The sequence below is a fragment of the Gossypium raimondii genome, chromosome 4 (genome assembly GCF_025698545.1).
Source record: "Gossypium raimondii isolate GPD5lz chromosome 4, ASM2569854v1, whole genome shotgun sequence".
In the NCBI taxonomy this organism is placed as follows: Eukaryota; Viridiplantae; Streptophyta; class Magnoliopsida; order Malvales; family Malvaceae; genus Gossypium; species Gossypium raimondii.
The window spans coordinates 37,897,244-37,914,578 of NC_068568.1; the positions used below are offsets into that span (position 1 = coordinate 37,897,244).

Consider the following 17,335-nt stretch of genomic DNA (forward strand, 5'->3'; position numbering starts at 1 on the left):
GCAATTAATTAATACTACAACTTCAAATAAATAAAATATAAGATAATATTTAGCAGATGATATATCTATGAACCTACCTACCTATATATATATATATCCAAAGATTGAATTGAAGTAGCTAGCTGGCTGGCTTGGGCATGTATATCACCTTTACAAACCTTATCCCCATGACAGTAGGTTCCTAATTTCAATGGCCGACAGGAAAGAGTAAAACTTGTTAAATAAAGCAACTGCTTTCACTTGTTTTACTTTTAGGAAGAAGCAAGCAATTCCAAACTGGTTAGGTTGATTACCTATGCAAACACCAAAAGAAGAGGAAGTAAAAAAAGAAAAGAAACCAAGTGGCGAGGTTAAGAAGTAGTAATTTCAATTAACGTTGTGAAACTGAGGTATTAATCATTTGAAGATTGACTATTCATATGAATTGAAATGTTATTATTGGTGTCCCAAGATTTGATCATGATTTGTTGCGAGATTGTGGCTATAATCTTCAATTTGTCTTCTTGTTGAAATTGTCCCTATCTCACGTTTTACAACTTTTATAATTACCAAAAAGTAGGTGTTCAAATGTGATTCACGGCTTTATCTCACCGTATGAAAATATTTATTTTGTCCATTCAAATGCAACAATGATGTCCGGTATTCTTTTTTTATAAAATAATAATAATAATAATAATAATAATTTGGACCAAGTGATTTCTGAATTTATTACATCAATAGAATAACCGGGGATCCTTGGATAGGTTGGTAAATATTCCATATGTTTAGAGATGATATATGATGATAAGACCGGGGGCGTAGCAGACAGAAAGGAAGGCCAAGCTGTTAACATTTGTTTTGATTAATAATTTATCCATAAAGTCATGCCTGGAGAATCTTGCCCCAAATCTTTCACAGTTAGACAACCAAATATCCCACATGCCTTACTCCCCAATCCTCATCATTGTTAATAATAATCTTTATCACTCTATCCCTCTTCATTTTTGCAAACTTAGTCCATTTTATAATTAATACCCATGTTTATTATTCCATAATTTAATTTTCAAATATTTTATTTATTTTCTCTCTTTCTATTAAATAAACCCCTTAGAGCTCTCAATCTCCCTTGTGACCAAACAGAAAAAGAAAATGGGATCATCATCGGTTCATGTAAATGAAGCTACAATTGTAACTCCATCTGAGCCAACACCTACTGGAGTTCTCTCTCTCTCAGCTCTTGACTCTCAGCTTTTTCTACGTTTCACCATTGAATACCTTCTCGTCTATAAGCCTCACCCTGCTTCTGACCCACGCGCCACCACCGCTCGCCTCAAGGCTGCTCTAGCCAAAGCCCTGGTTCCCTATTACCCACTGGCGGGTCGAGTCAGGGCCAGCTCTGCTGATGCTTCCACCGGTCTCGAGGTTGTTTGCCGAGCCCAGGGTGCTTTGTTCATCGAAGCTGTCTCCGATCTTAACGTTCACGAATTCGACAACGCTCCACGCTTCGTCACGCAATGGAGGAAGCTCTTGTCCTTCCACGTCGCCGATGTCTTGAAAGGGGCCCCACCACTTGTCGTCCAGCTGACCTGGCTAAAAGACGGCAATGCTGCCCTTGGTGTTGGCTTTAATCATTGTCTTTGCGACGGTATAGGCAGTGCTGAGTTTCTCAACTCCTTCGCTGACTTTGCTTCCACGAGTCAATCCAAGTTCCCTCCCAACCCCATTTGGGATCGCCACCTGCTAAACCCACCACCTTTTAAGCCATCAACAGATAACAATAACAACTCATCGAGTCACCCCGAATTCAACCGAGTTCCAGACCTTTGTGGGTTCATGTCTCGTTTCTCCAACGAAAGACTCGTCCCCACCTCATTCATTTTCGATAAAACGAGTCTCAACGAGTTGAAAAAGATAGTTTTTTCCACAAGCAGAGTCGGGGAGTCAAATTATACGTCATTCGAAGTTCTCTCAGCGCATATATGGAGGAGTTGGGCTAGAGCTTTAAACTTGCCTTCAAATCAAATTTTAAAGCTTCTATTCAGCATCAACGTTAGGGAGCGAGTGAAGCCGAGTCTGCCCAGTGGGTATTACGGAAACGCGTTCGTATTAGGGTGCGCGCAAACCAGCGTGAAAGACTTGACAGAGAAGGGGTTAGGGTACGCGGCAATGCTGGTGAAGAGAGCGAAAGAGCGAGTGGATGGGGAGTACGTTAAATCGGTGGTGGAATCAGTGAGTCAGGAGGGGGCGAGCCCGGACTCGGTAGGGGTATTGGTACTGTCGCAATGGTCAAGGCTGGGACTCGAGAAGGTTGAGCTGGGAGGGATGGGGAAGCCAATTCATGTGGGACCCATTTGCTGTGATCGGTATTGTCTGCTTTTGCCGGTTTTTAATCAGACGGATGCCGTGAAAGCGATGGTGGCGGTCCCCACAACTGCCGCCCAGAGATATGAAGATCTGCTCAGGAGTTTCAGCTCTTGAGGACCGCACTGGATCTTGGCCCATTCATTGACTTTTTGTGTAACTATTAACTTTTGACTTTTTTCAAAAAAATTTCCTTGCCTTCTTTCAACCGACTTAATTCACCGATGTCGACTCTAATCTCATTTACAAAACGTAAATATAAAAAATAAAAGGATTATTAGGGTTGTTTTGCTGTTTATAAATAAGACATTTATAATATTATTTTTAACAAATAAAAATCACAAAGCATTGTTTTTTGTCTTTTCATATGCATTTATTATTATATTCGTAACTCGAAGGTGGTTGCATTTGAATGTTGGAACATTTTTCAATGTGATTTGTTTTATTTCCTAACCTTTAACACAGGGCAAAGGGGAGAATATTTTGGAAGAAACACCAAAGTTGAACAATAGAGACATCATTATCTCTTTGGATTTGCCATGTGCAACACTTGTCAACCAAATTAATCTAAATTCAATTTCTTCAAAACCAAAAAACTTTAATAATTTTAAATTTCTAGCTCCTGAATAGGACAATTCAACCTTTTTGGCTCTTATTTTATCATAATATATCGATTATTAATTTTATTGTGAATTGCGATTACAATTGTATACATATATTTCTTTTATAAGTATACGTGTAAGTTGATAATTAAGATCGGATGGTTTGAAATTCAATTGGTATATTGGTTTAAATATAAGGGTTGAACCTACCTCCGAGTAAACGGTTGAATATTGATAAAAGATAGAACATCGAGAGAAAAATTAAACGGTTCGGTCAGAATTTCGAACGTTAAATTAGTCACTGAAGTGACTTTCCATTTAAACCACCACAAATCACACTTCACACAGTTTTTCATTTAAATATGCAAAATCTTAAATTTACGCTTACGTATCAAGTCATCAGCACAATTCGTAATTTGATTTTTTAACAAGTAAGTATTCTAAAAGTTTCAATTGAACATTCATGAAGGTGATAGACTTTCGAAACTATTTTATTTAAAAACAAATGATTAGATCTAAATCGTAATGTAGTAAAATGTTAAAAAACACCATTAAATCATTTCAAAATCATAGATCAAAGCCTCTTAACCTCTATACAGAAAACTTAATTAGTTTTTCCGAAATAGGTGTTTAACCACTCAAATCTCACTTCTAAGCTTAGATTTCAACTTCATACATCTTAAATATCATCTAATTACATATCCAAACCATCAATTTCATCCAATTTCACCGATCTAATTTTTCCGGAAAAATCAAGCTTATGTGATCTTTTAAAAGGGGAAAACATTCAATTTGCTTAAATTCATTAAGGATTTGTTAAATTATGATCAAATATATTTTAATTAAATCAAAATGAGTTAGAAATTACTTTAAAACTAAAGCTTAGCCGAAATATGAGGTTTCCTCACTTGATTAAATCGATTTTATCAATTTTAATATATATATATATTTTAAAATTTTCTAACTTTTATGAATATTTAATTATCTACTTAATTATTGTTAGAGCAGCAGACAAATTAAACAAACCGATTAAACTAAAAATTGATAATTTGATGAATTCAGTTATTAAAATATTTTATTAAATGATTCGTCTCTATCTCCTTTTCTTTTAAACCAACAACATTATAAATTGTGTATTTCAACCGATTGATAATAAAATCATATTTTAGAATAACGTTTTAAGTTTGGAATAATAAACATTTCTTTGAACTGCTATAGTAAGTCATATTCATTAAAATGGATTAATGTAAGGATAATAAAAAAATGGATCCTTTCTTTTCTTGGTATTCAATTCAATAAAATAAATGTGATATTTCCCTAAATTGCTCCCCAATTAAAAAAAAAAAAAAAGGGGGTCTTTAACATGATTTCACCTAAATATTCTTGGGTTGAATGTCGATGTGAAAGCAAGATATAGAAGCTTAAGCACATCTACCAAACCCCCAATACCTCCCTTACGAAACAGCCTCCAACCTACAATATGGCCCCTTGGATTCTATTTATTATAATATGAAATATCATAACTCCTACCATCAGAACCTGTAAGGTTAGCCTCTAATCTTGCTTTAGCAAAACAAGTATTTACTATAAGAGAATAGCTTTTTTTTTTAATAATAATTTTTATTTAGTATAAATAATTATACGTCGACTGAGTCTTGACTCAGTTGATATCAATATTATTCTCAATGCAGAAGGATGCGATTTTGAACGCGTTTAATTCTATTTAAGAATTAAAAAGGAATTATGCCTAATTTTTAGTCATTGTTTCAAAGAAAATAGGTATTTTTAATAGTAATTATTTATTATTAGAGATAAAAGGAAAAATTATAGTGCTTTAATCTAATATATTAAAAAGTCTTAAACTATTATATGTCGTTTAAACAAATCTTTACATTCTTTTAGTTAAATAAGTCCCTATTCTATTATTTTAACTATAAAAGCCATTAATTTTAATTGAAGTATTAAATTCTCAAGAAAGTATCTATTTTCATCCTATCATAAGCTACGTAATAGTAAATTACATAGTAGTTTTAAAGGGAGTTATTAATTATTAAAGAAAAAAAGGAAAAAAATCTTAGTTGTTAGTTTTTAAGAAGTAAATGACATGTCTAATCTTATTGGATATACACGTTGTAATCAAAGTTTAACCTTTTGGTAATTTCTTTATTGAGTTGGTATTACTGAATCAAGTGACACCAAACTCAGCTGGCCACTATAATCGTATTATATCATGTCACATTCATAACGTGGGTGAAAGAAAACTTATATAAAAAATACTTATTTATCAATTAAATCATATGTGAAGTGGTAAATATTTATGTATAAATTTTCATTAATATCGAGTTCAATCCTTGGACATTTAGTTTATTTTTTGTTGTTTTATTTAAAGATTTTATATAAAATTACGGGTAAAAAAACAAAACCCCATTATAATCTGTGATTTGTAATACCCTAAAAATTTTTACAGAAGATATTATCTTTGATATAGTAAGGAAGTAAAGTGATAAAAGGAGAATTTTGAGTTATGACAACATTGGGAAGTATATTATGACATATTAATTAAAGAAAGGATTAAATTGCAAAAGTGAGAAAAGTTTTGTTATCCAAGAGTAAATACTCAAAATTTGAGGGGTTAAAGTATAAATATGAAAAAGTTGAAGGACCAATAGTGTAAATATTTTAAGGGTGGAATAATCTAGAAACTAAGGAAAATGGATGAATTGGGACCAAATTGAACAGATGAAGAATTATGAGGGACTAAATCGTAATTTTACCAAATTAAGTGATGACTCAAGGATGGAATTTTAAAAGTTCTAAAGGGCAAAATGGTCAATTAGAAGAAAGATAAATCTAGAAAATAATGATGATGTTGGAGATATTTTAGATTAAATTAATAAACTAATGACATTTTATCATTTTATTATTATTTTATTTAGTATATATATATGTGGAATAAAAGATGAAGAATCATCTTCCTTTCTCATGCATTTCACGTTAGAAGAGAAAGGAAGAAATAAAGTTTTGCTTTATTTACAATTTGGTCCTTCCACCAAAAATTTACCATTTTCACCTAGAAATCAAAAGAATTTCCATAGCTACCAAGAGAGAAAAATGTTAAAGAGACTATGGAGAGCTAGAATATCAAGTTAGATTCGAGAAATAGAAGCTGGAGGAGAGAGAAAATCAAGTTAAAGATTGAAATCAATAGAGCAAGGTAAGAACATCAAGATTTCAATATATTTTTAAGTTTGATATTATTGAAAAGTATGAAATTGATGTTAATGTAGGGTTTTATTATATAAGGTTCTATGTTCTTGATATGTTAGTGAAGGGAAACAAGAGGAATTGATAGAAAATATTGTAGAAAGGAAAGGAAGGTGTTATAAATTTGATTATCAACATCTTGCATTAAAATAGTTTTAGACGATAGCGATAGGTTAACTTTGAAAAATCACCATAAATCATGGAAATTTAATTAGAGGATGAAAAATTATGGAATTAAAGCTTATTGAGTCTAGTTTCTCATAAAAGAAACGGTGTAAGTAATAAATTGTAAATAATGAGATATAATGAATTTTGTTAGATAAGGTCAGAATGAATTCGGGTTCCTCTATTCTGACTTGAAAAAATCATTCTATAAAAATAATTATGGGTATTTAAAATATTTAATGAGTATATTTTCAATAGAAACAAATGGGGACATTATCCGAATTCTATACAAAGAGATAATTAATTTTTAGTGAAGAGGGGTTGGAACTGTTGAACAGTGAAATAGGGAAAACTTTAAAGAATAAACTGTACTTATTGGCTGAACCAAAAATTCTGAAAATTTTATGGTAATAAGATATGTGAATCAAGGTTCAAGGAAAATTAACGGATCTTAATTTGGAGCTCTGTAGCTCGATATATAAATAAATTAGTGACTCTGACTCAGACATACAACTTGAATTTACATACAGGAAAAATAGTGATAGTATGGATAATGTTGTTTAAATGTGTTATACACATTAAGGATGTGAAATGGAGAGGAGGAGGAGGAAAATTGGGAAATATATGAATGATTTGTGTATAATTGGTCATATGCTTGATTATAATTGATAAACGATGAAATAGAAATGATGCTTATATTTGTGCATTATTGGTCATGGTCTAAGCTCATGTGTGAAAATAAAGTTTCATAGAATGTGTGTATGGTATATTCGGTATATGATTTGACATGAAGTAATGTCATGAATAGTTTATGAATTAACACATGTTGGTAAGTGTGATACATGAATAAATGTTGTGCTCATCCATGCTTATATTGTTTATGCTATATGTGTATTTGGCTAACATATTTGAAATACATGCTCAGGCTTTGGCCAAGTAGTGGTTGAAATGGCAACATATTTAATTGTGATCATGTAATCTCTAGTGAAATGGTTTATCATGTGGTTAGTTCCAAAAAGAGTTATGTTTAAATACACTAACTTGTGACTATGGTTGAATGATATGTTTATACCTTGTGTGATGTGCATAGGAAACAAGTGTGGAAAGATAATGAAATAGTAAGTTCATATGGCTGAAATTTAATGTTTCATGAATTATATAATGTGTGATGAGATATATTTGTTAATGAATTGAGAATAAAATAACAATACGAAAAACGAATAAATTATCAAATTGAGCGGAACGTCGGATTTGAATACTTCTGATCAGTGACAAGTGATAAGTAGTAGCTTTAGCTACACTTATCTGATCAGTGACAAGTGGCAAGTGATAAGTGATAGCTTCAACTACACTTATCTGATCAGTGACAAGTGATAAGTGGTAGCTTTAGCTACACTTATCTGATCAGTGACAAGTGACAAGTGATAAGTGGTAGCTTTAGCTACACTTATCTGATCAGTGACAAGTGGCAAGTGATAAGTGGTAGCTTAGCTACACTTATTTGATCAGGGACAAGTGATAAGTGATCATACGTAAGACAATAGTTATACTATGGCAAAGTGGAAGTGAAGTACTCAATTTTCCGTAACTGTTCCATAATTTGATTAAGGATGGTAAGTGACAAATGAGACCAAAAGAGTTATAGTAAATGGATAAGTGGTAGTGAATTTATACCAAGATGATGAGTTGAATTGATGTTGTTATATAAGCTAACATGATATTTTCATTGCAAAAATTGAGAATTTCATAAATGTGTTAATGAATGGTGTCGAAACCACTTTTTTGATGAAAACGGGGTCGACTTGGATTTTGAAAATGAAAACGGGAGTCGCCATCGATCTTTTATTGAGGTGTGATCGGATCACCTTGAAAATAATTTTAGGTCTGCGAATTTTGAGAAAACAGGTTCGGGAGTCGGTTACGCACAAGGAAGGGTTAGCACCCTCGTGACGCCCAAAATTGGTACCGAATTGATTGTTTAATGTCTTAATGTCAAAATTTTGAAAAGATTTTAAAATACGATCCTTTTAACTTGAATAAATTGAATGATAAAACACTCTTATTTCAAAGAAATAAAATGTCACACCCAGTGAGTTAGGATGCCACATTTTTAATCTTCAAAATTAAGTTTATCTTTTAACTTTTAAAACCCATGCATTTGAGAAGGATATTTGATTATTCGGGTCAAATGAGAAAATCAAAACCCAGTAAGTTAGGGTTCAATTTCACAAAATTCCTAAATATCGAATATTGCCTTTATTCGCATTTGTTAGAAAAATCCTCATCTCAAGAAAACGACACATCACATCCAATGCGTTAGGACACAACGTGTCGAATTCCCGAGAATGAGCTTTTTATTTGTGTGTTAATTAAATGGAATATTCGGTCTCTAAGATCCCGAGGAAGATTGGAATCTAGTAAGTTAGGACACAATCTTTTCGAGGATCCCCAAATTCCGAGTGTCGCGTTATTTTGAAAATTTTTGAGTAAAACAACTTTAATATTTAAATTGAATATAAACTTTTTGATGAATAAAACGAAATGGGACGACAATGTATATCGCGAAAGAAAAAATCGTAAGCTAAATATAAGCTAATGAGCAACAAAGAATCAATATAATACAAATATTTTATTTTAAAATGTATATGTATATGTGTTTACAAAATATATAAATACAAGCACAAAATACAAGTAAATTTGAAAATATGTGTTTGCATATATTTAACACACATATACAAGTATACATATGTAAAAAACATGTATAGCAAAAACTTATAATGATCTCCAAAAGTATGCATGTATATTTCATAAAAATGTATATGTACAAAAACAAGGAAAATGCATATGTATTGTAAAATATAAGTGTACATACATATATACATATATACACTTATTTATGAAAACTATGAAAGCATAAAATATATGCAAATATATGAATTATGCATGTATTAAAATATGTATATATATATATGTACATATATGAATGCAAAAATTATAGGAATAAAATAATATATAAAAAAGCAGATATAAAAGTATGTGGATATGTATATATTTACAAAATAAAAGAAATGTATAAGTATATATATATAATATAAAGTATATAAAAGTTAAAATGATAAAATGATAAAAAAATAAAAAACGTATGTAAAATGCATGCATTTATAAAAGTTTAAGAATATATATATTATATAAAGAAATATGTATATAAATACTATATAAAAAAACGCTTGTATAAGTATAGAAATAATAAATGATAATAAATAATATAGTAGTAATTTTAAAAATAAAAAATTAAAAAACGAATTGCAAAAAAAAAAAAACAAGATAGCCAAAAAATGGAATTAAAATAGAACGGGGACCAATTTGCAACGCACTCAATATATGAGGGGGCCCAAATGGAAATAATCCGCTTCCCCCCAAGCGGTGCGCAGCGACGTGGGCTAAAATGAACAAAGGTTGAAACATTTGGGCCAAATTAAAAAGAAATAGCTGGCTTAATAAAACATGGAGCAAAGGAGGGAGGGTTGAAACGCAATTCTCCCACCTAAAGCCAGAACGCGCGGATCCTCCCCTCCGGGTTGGGTCACCGCGTGGGTCATGGCCATCCAAACGGCGTCGTTTTGCTCTGTTATTTAAAACAGTTTTATTTCTTAAAAAAAAATTTGCAGCATAAAGGAAAAAAATAAAAACAATGGCTCTCTGCTAGGGTTTTTCAACCCCATTCTTTGCGCCGCCGCCAATCAAGGCCATCCCCCGCCCTCGGTCGTCCTAGTCTCCGATCACGACGGAGAAGGGTACACCGCAACGACACCAGGTAAGATCCTCTTTTTCAAAAAGGAAAACAACAAGAAGCAAAACGAAAAAAGAAATCGATAAAAAAATAAAACTTTTCAAGATTTTCTTTAGTTTTTAGAATTTTCTTCCCTCTTTTATTGTCGTTTGCAGCAAACAGAAACAAACAAGATATCAAAAAGACAGAAACACGATTTCACCTTCAATTTCTTTGTATATTGAATGCGTAAAAAAAAAAGAAGGGCCCTTTACAGTGTTGGAATCGGTCTTATATAACCGAATTGAAAAGAAAATAAAAAATAAATCACAAAATCTCTTCTTTCCATGCTATTTTGTTTTTTTTTTTGTTTTCTTTGTCGTTGCTCGTTGTTTGTTGTTTGTTTTTGTTGCAGGTGTTGCCAGCTGGAGGCGCGTGGAGGCGCTGCATGCGTGGAGAGTGGCTGCGGCGCTGGAGGTTCTAGAAACCGTTAGGGTTTCTAAAACTGTAGAAAACCTGGGCTGTTTGGGCTTGATGCAATTGGGTTTAGTGGGTATTTGGGCCTGTTGATTTTGGGTTTGTAAAGACTGATGGACTGTTAATTTATTTTATTTAGTTTAATAAAATGGGCCGGGCAAATTGGCCTATTACAAATGGTATAATCAATAAACGTTGAGTTAAATGATAAATATGTATTAGTATTGAACTTAATGATTTGAATTGTGAAAATGAGAAATTTGGGAATTGAATGAAATGGAAATGAAGCATTGAATTATTAAAACTTGTAAATTGCATGAATATGTATCGGGTCTCGTAGGTCCTATTTATTATTAATATAATATTTTGAGGATATATTATGAAGAATTATAAAATTTGAAAGTTTTAATTTAGATGAAGTTTTATAGCTCGATTAAATACATTTACAAGTGTATGTGTTCTGGTAATGCCTCGTACCCTATTCTGGTGTCGAATACGGGTAAGGGGTGTTACAGTATTACTTTTAAAAAAAATTCTATCGAGTAATTTTCTTGATAGAGTTAATATCAAGTTGACTCATATCACGAAATAAAGCTAGGAGTTTTATTGTAACACCCTTACCTGATCCGATCATTGGATTTGAGTTACAAGATGCCACATTCATTGTCGGAGCAACTATGATCTTATTTGGAAATCAATTAAACAATTTATACATGTTATTAAGTTCAATATACAATTACAATATGTTATATAATCATATCTGGGATTTAAACGAGCTTACGAAAACTCTTTCGATAACCCGAGGTTGGTTGAAGACTAAAATGTAACACTTTAAAATTTATCGGGTTGGCGTCGTGATGTCGAGGGTATCATGTCATGACTTTGACAAACAATGAGTGTCATTGTGACATCGGAGGTCTAAGGTTGCGACGCCACTCTCTGTCAATTTCACTTTTGCGATGTTGAAGGCTAGTGTCGCGACGGCACCTACTGATTTGACAAATTATTTAAGCATTAACCCAATTGTCAACCAAATTAACACCTATAGCCATCAAACGTACCAATTGACAATTCAACACAATTAACACATATATGACCATATACATATTATAACCATTTTAACATTATACTATCAATATAAATATTTAACTATTCATATGCTTAAGCTTCAAAATGACATTTACCAATTCAAGGTTCCCAAATGACCATTTACATTATAAAATCAACTCAACCTTTAGTACATGCCATATATTGAAATCATAATGGAACTATACAAATATTGTTAAGTCGAGAGTTGAGAATTAGATGTTGTTCGAGTCTTCGAGATCTACTAATATCTACACATGGAATAAATAAATTGTACGCTGAGCGATAAAGCTCAGTAGTACTTTCATGATTCAAGACAATAATACGATAAATATAATATACTAAGATTGCATTCAAACATGTTCTAATTACCAACAATTTCAATTGCATCATTCATGTCTCAAGTACCAATTTTCATGGCATATCTTAATTGACAAATTCATATGAATACATGTATAACATATATGAACACAATCAATACATGATCTAAATTCGACCAATTCATTTCATCAATCATGTCTCATATATCACGTTCATGCACAATTTCAATTGACAATCTACATGAGCATATGTTACCAAGCTTTCAAATAACAATTCTCATTCACTTTCAATTCATAACATATTACCTATTTGTTTTGTTATCTCATTTTATTTTGAATCTATTAATTCTATTTTAAAATTAGTAAAAGTTTTTATATCAAATTTTTAAATAATAATTGCAAATTAAATTATATTATTTTTATATATGTAATTACCATACTTTTATATTAAATTATAATTATTTTTAAATGTAAATTATAATTTTTTAAATGTATAATTATCACTTTTATTTTACGTGATTTTTAACTAATAATTCTAAATTAAATATTATAATTATTTTAAATGTAAATTAATAATATGGTGAAAATAAAAGATATTCTCATCCATTCAAAAGTTTTACTAAACTCGTATATATATATATATATATATAATATAGATTATATATTATAGATAAAATCACTACATAAAAGTTTGGGTGGAAGTACTTGTGAAATCCCTTTATTATAGAGATTGTATCAAGTTAGTCCATTTCCTATTACATAAATCAATTTAGTCCATATATTAGGCAGTTTCACTTAAAAGGTTCACAAGATTTTTAGTTTATTATTTATTCTAATATATAATAATACAAAAATGAAAAATCTCACCCACAATAGTGATGAATTCGGAAATCTAGGGCACACTTGGTTGGGGTGAATGGAATAGGGCTGTAATGGAATATAGCTGCAATGGAATAGAACTGTAATCAATAATTCAATTGTTTGATTCAATGGAATGGAATAAAACTGTAATAGTGTTCTTGTGTTTGGTTAAATGGAATGAATGTTGTAATAGCATAAGGAAAAGGACTTAAATGACCAAATTACCCTTAGTAGAATTTTTTAGTTAGATGATTATTGTTATTTTATTAAATTTTAATAAGATTATTACTAAATATAATTTACTAAAAATAATGATATAATTTAATAATATTTTAACATAATTATTATTAAATATAATTTAATAAAATAATATATAATTTAATAACATTCTTAATATAATTATTTTTAAAATATGAATTAATAAAAATCATAATATATAATATTAAAAATAATATATAACCTACTTTATGATTTTTAAACGCAATGCATATTTAATGTGCTAAAATATCATTTGCGAAACAAACAATTGAATTATCTTCTAAACTAAAAAGTCAAAGATTAAAAATAATAAATAACTTGAAAATTATATTTTACATCCAAATATAATGTCCATACATTTACTTGCGAATTATCTTGTAGATTATGCAAACATAATATTTTACATCCAGTTGCGAATTATCTTACGAAAATGGCTCGTAGCAATGAATACGCTTTACAATTGCTTGAACAACCTCCAAGAAGGGTTTTGGTTTAGTATTATGTGATTCTATGTTATGTTTTCTTATCACCAAAAAAAAAAAATTATACTAAATGATACAAACATCCCTGGAATCAATGATTATTACGGGTGAAAAAAATCTAAGAAGAGCAAACACAGCCGACAAGAAATTAATCTTTGTTATGAACTTCCACTGAATTACAATGATTTTAGCATCATTGACATTCATTTGAATGGATTTGATTACACCATTGTAGGGTAAGATGTGAATGTTCAATCTGCTGATAAACAATGTACCAAAGAATCCAAAAGTAAGCGCTGTTGCTCTATGATTTGGGATACCATTCCAATGTGGCTCATTATACATCAATGGTGTTCCATGATTACAAAATGATCAAAAAACCAAACATAATATGATGTTTTTATGATCGAGTGAAACGTTGAATATCAATGACAGAGGAAAAATCAAAACCACAATAATGATCCTATTATCATGCAAAGCAGCTGCTTGTATCTGAACCCAACAAAACGGGATACTGAAAATCAAACCCACTACATTCAACAAACTGTTTTAACCTGTTACATAAACCAAATACACAAATAGCAGACAATGAACAATTCTAACCATAACACCATATGGCATTTAATTTCTCAAAAGTGCTACACAAAACCAAACCTATAGAGATATTGAACAGTTCCAACCATAACATAAGAAATACTAGTGTACGACAACTTCACATTTCTTTGAATTCATTGGTAACCTCAATAGTTTTTTTCAAGATACACAATTCATCTTTTTCAAGCAGGTTAATCATTCTTAATATGAGCTTCTCTAAAACCATTGCATGGTTCAAGAAATAACAAATCATTTCAAACGCATATTTGCTTTCATCAACTCCAGAAATTTTGGTCTCCTTGACATGAAGTGATAAACAAAAAAGTAAGTGGTGACCTCAATCCTTCTTCACCATCAGCCTAAACTCCCATACAAAATTAAAAAGTAATGTTAGTTGGTTTGTATGCTGCAATTTTTGATGTAATTATTGATAAATGAATAAGAACACTTAGAGAATTATTCATACCAGATCTAGAATAAGGGTCTTTAGATTAAGCACATTATGTAGAAACTCCACAAGTCGCACCCTTTCCGACAAGGATAGTAACTAAATACCCTTGGAAAAATGAAGTTAAAACTCTACATCAGACCTATGGATTGCACAAACTAAAATAAAAGTAACTAAATGCCCTTGGTTAGATATTATGAAATTAAGTAGAGTTAGTGGTAAAATAAAAGCAACTAAATACCCTTGTTTTACTATTCTGTTCTCTGCATTTTGGCTACAGCCATTCTTAGAAGAAATTAGCTGAACCAGTGGAAATTAAAAAAAAAAAATCAGATGCAATCAATGGTATAAATGAACACTCAAGATTCCAACACCAGGAAACATGTATACTATGAAACATCAATTCTGTAGATGCAATCAATGGTATAAATGAAACATATAGTAAAAAAGTATTATACATATCAAACCTTAGAAAGATCAACAGAGTTTAGAATCAATAGTTTACAGCGAACAAATTACTGTTTTAAGCACACAAAGCCCATTAAAGCATTAACAACTTCAGCTAAAATTACATAGTTCGACGCCATACCATACACTAAACTAAAACGAAGATCATGTGAATCCAAAATGATAGTAAGTTTAAGTTAGCAGACACCAAACGGAGTTTCTAAGCAAGCCAAAGGGCATTAAAACCAGAACCAAGACAAAAAAAATAAAATACCCAGCAAAAGAAGCAAACCCGAAAATGCAAAATAGAAACCCTTCCTGGAAATTAATTAGATAGTGAACGTATAGAAGGCGAAAGAGAGTTTTATCTGAAATCCCCCTTTCATTTTCCTCTTAAAACCTGTACAGGTCTAGGGCATTTGAAATTTGGGTCCGAATTAAAACTTACCAGTTCTTAGATCCAGCGAGACGACCCGAAAAACGCTTCACTTCTTTTTTTTCAGTGGGTTAAGCTATTAAGAATTTCAATTTTGTCAATATATTGAAGAGAAAAAGAGTTGAAGAAGAAGAGAAAATGCAGATTGGGTTCGGAGGAAATGGGATTAAAAAAAGGTTTAAATTGATAAGTTGGGAATTTGTTGATATTACAGTGGAAGGAAGAAGCATGAAAAAGAAAGGAAAAGATTTTAAACTAGAGGTGTTCATGGGCCGGGCGGCCCGGCCCGGCTCGACCCGACGATCAGTCTGAAATATGGGATGGTTTGAATAAAAATATAGGCCCGAAATATGGGTTTGGGAAAAAAAAGAGGCCCGTTTAGAAAATGGGCCGAGCCTCAGGGCACCACTTTTTTGGCCCGGCCCAAATATAATAAATATTTTTATTTTTTAATTTTAATTTTAAAATATTTTTAAAATACATTTTTTATTTTTTTTATTTTTAAAATAAATTTTTGGTGTTTATTAAAAAAATAAGCCAGGGTCAGGCTCGGGCTTAGGATTTTTTCCTGGGCCGGGTCTAGACAAAATTTCAGGCCCATATTTCGGGCTAGGCCCGGGCTAGGACGCGAGCCGAAATTTTTTATGAACCCAGCCCAGCCCGACCCATTAACACCTCTATTTTAAACGTGAAAAAGAAAGGATAATAGTGAAGGTAAAATTGAAAGCTTCAGTTAATTTCCTACCCACCCATTCCCTGAATCATCAATCTAGGGGAGACCACCGAATGATAAACAATATTTTTGCCCTGAATAAGCCCGTATAGAATACGGCCGTAATAGCTTATTACAACCAACAATGATTTAGTGATGGGCCCACTGAATTGAACTGTAATACATTGGTATTACAGCCAACCAAGCATGCTCCTAGTTTATTCATCTGGGTTTAAATTGGACCAGAACGTAGCTAAACCCAATTATACAAGCTTAGAGGCCTTTTAGCAATGTGCGCTTATTATATAAAAGCTGAAAGCAAGAATTTTGGCCTACACCCGGCCTCGCCGCAGTCTCTGTAGAAGAACATCAAACCTGAGAGATTGAATGCACAAGGATACGAATTCGGAAGCCTTTTAACCATGAGAGCCAAGGTATATGCTTCAAAATTTTGAGCTGTTATTTTCTTATTGTGCTAGATTGAAATGTTGATTTGGGTTATTTCAGTGGAAGAAGAAGCGTACGAGGAGGTTGAAGAGGAAAAGAAGAAAGATGAGACAAAGATCTAAGTAGTTTAATCGTATTTAGAGCTCTTAGAATTTTCTGTTGTTTGATGAATACTTTTTGGTTTGAAGTATTAGTGGTTTAGTTTTGTATTTTTGTTGAACCATTTTCATCTTCCGATGTTAACTTAATTTTTAATGGGTGCTAGTCTTTTGCTTAGATTTGACTATTGGTGAAGCTTTTATTAATGTGGATTTTGATACATTCTGCTGAGCGCTTGTGAAACGCAAGCTCGAATTTAAGACCTGTAGCATAAAGAGGATCTTGACTCTTGAGAGAGCTAGAGTTCATTTTTGTTGATATGTTTGGCTCTGCCAGAAGCCACAACGAACTATATTCGTGTATTTGTGTCATATTTTATATTGTGGGGGTTGCAATTACTTGTTAAATAGATTTGAACAAAAAAGAGCCCTCCCTTTTTGTATAGTTTAAGATGGTAAGCTCCTCCAGGGTTTGAAATTTGTGGTAATTGGAAATCATGAGTGCCTGAGAGATTTTGCAACAATGCAT

General features: G+C 31.6%; 1 protein-coding gene and 2 long non-coding RNA genes across 3 annotated transcripts; 2 read left to right on the forward strand and 1 right to left on the reverse strand.

The window, feature by feature from the left end:
- Window positions 1-1,033: 1,033 nt before the first annotated feature.
- Window positions 1,034-2,548, forward strand: LOC105781010 (alcohol acyltransferase 9). The gene has a single exon (XM_012605577.2). The coding sequence runs from the start codon at window positions 1,129-1,131 to the stop codon at window positions 2,455-2,457; it is 1,329 nt and encodes a 442-aa protein (XP_012461031.1). The 5' UTR covers window positions 1,034-1,128; the 3' UTR covers window positions 2,458-2,548.
- An 11,588-nt stretch (window positions 2,549-14,136) lies between these two features.
- LOC105780691 (uncharacterized) lies at window positions 14,137-15,773 on the reverse strand. Its single transcript, XR_001129335.2, has 3 exons — window positions 15,562-15,773; window positions 14,685-14,774; window positions 14,137-14,577 (listed from the first exon to the last, which is right to left on the reverse strand). It is a non-coding gene; the product is annotated as an uncharacterized LOC105780691 (long non-coding RNA).
- A 731-nt stretch (window positions 15,774-16,504) lies between these two features.
- LOC105780692 (uncharacterized) lies at window positions 16,505-17,029 on the forward strand. The gene is made up of 2 exons (XR_001129336.2): window positions 16,505-16,695; window positions 16,769-17,029. It is a non-coding gene; the product is annotated as an uncharacterized LOC105780692 (long non-coding RNA).
- Window positions 17,030-17,335: the final 306 nt, after the last annotated feature.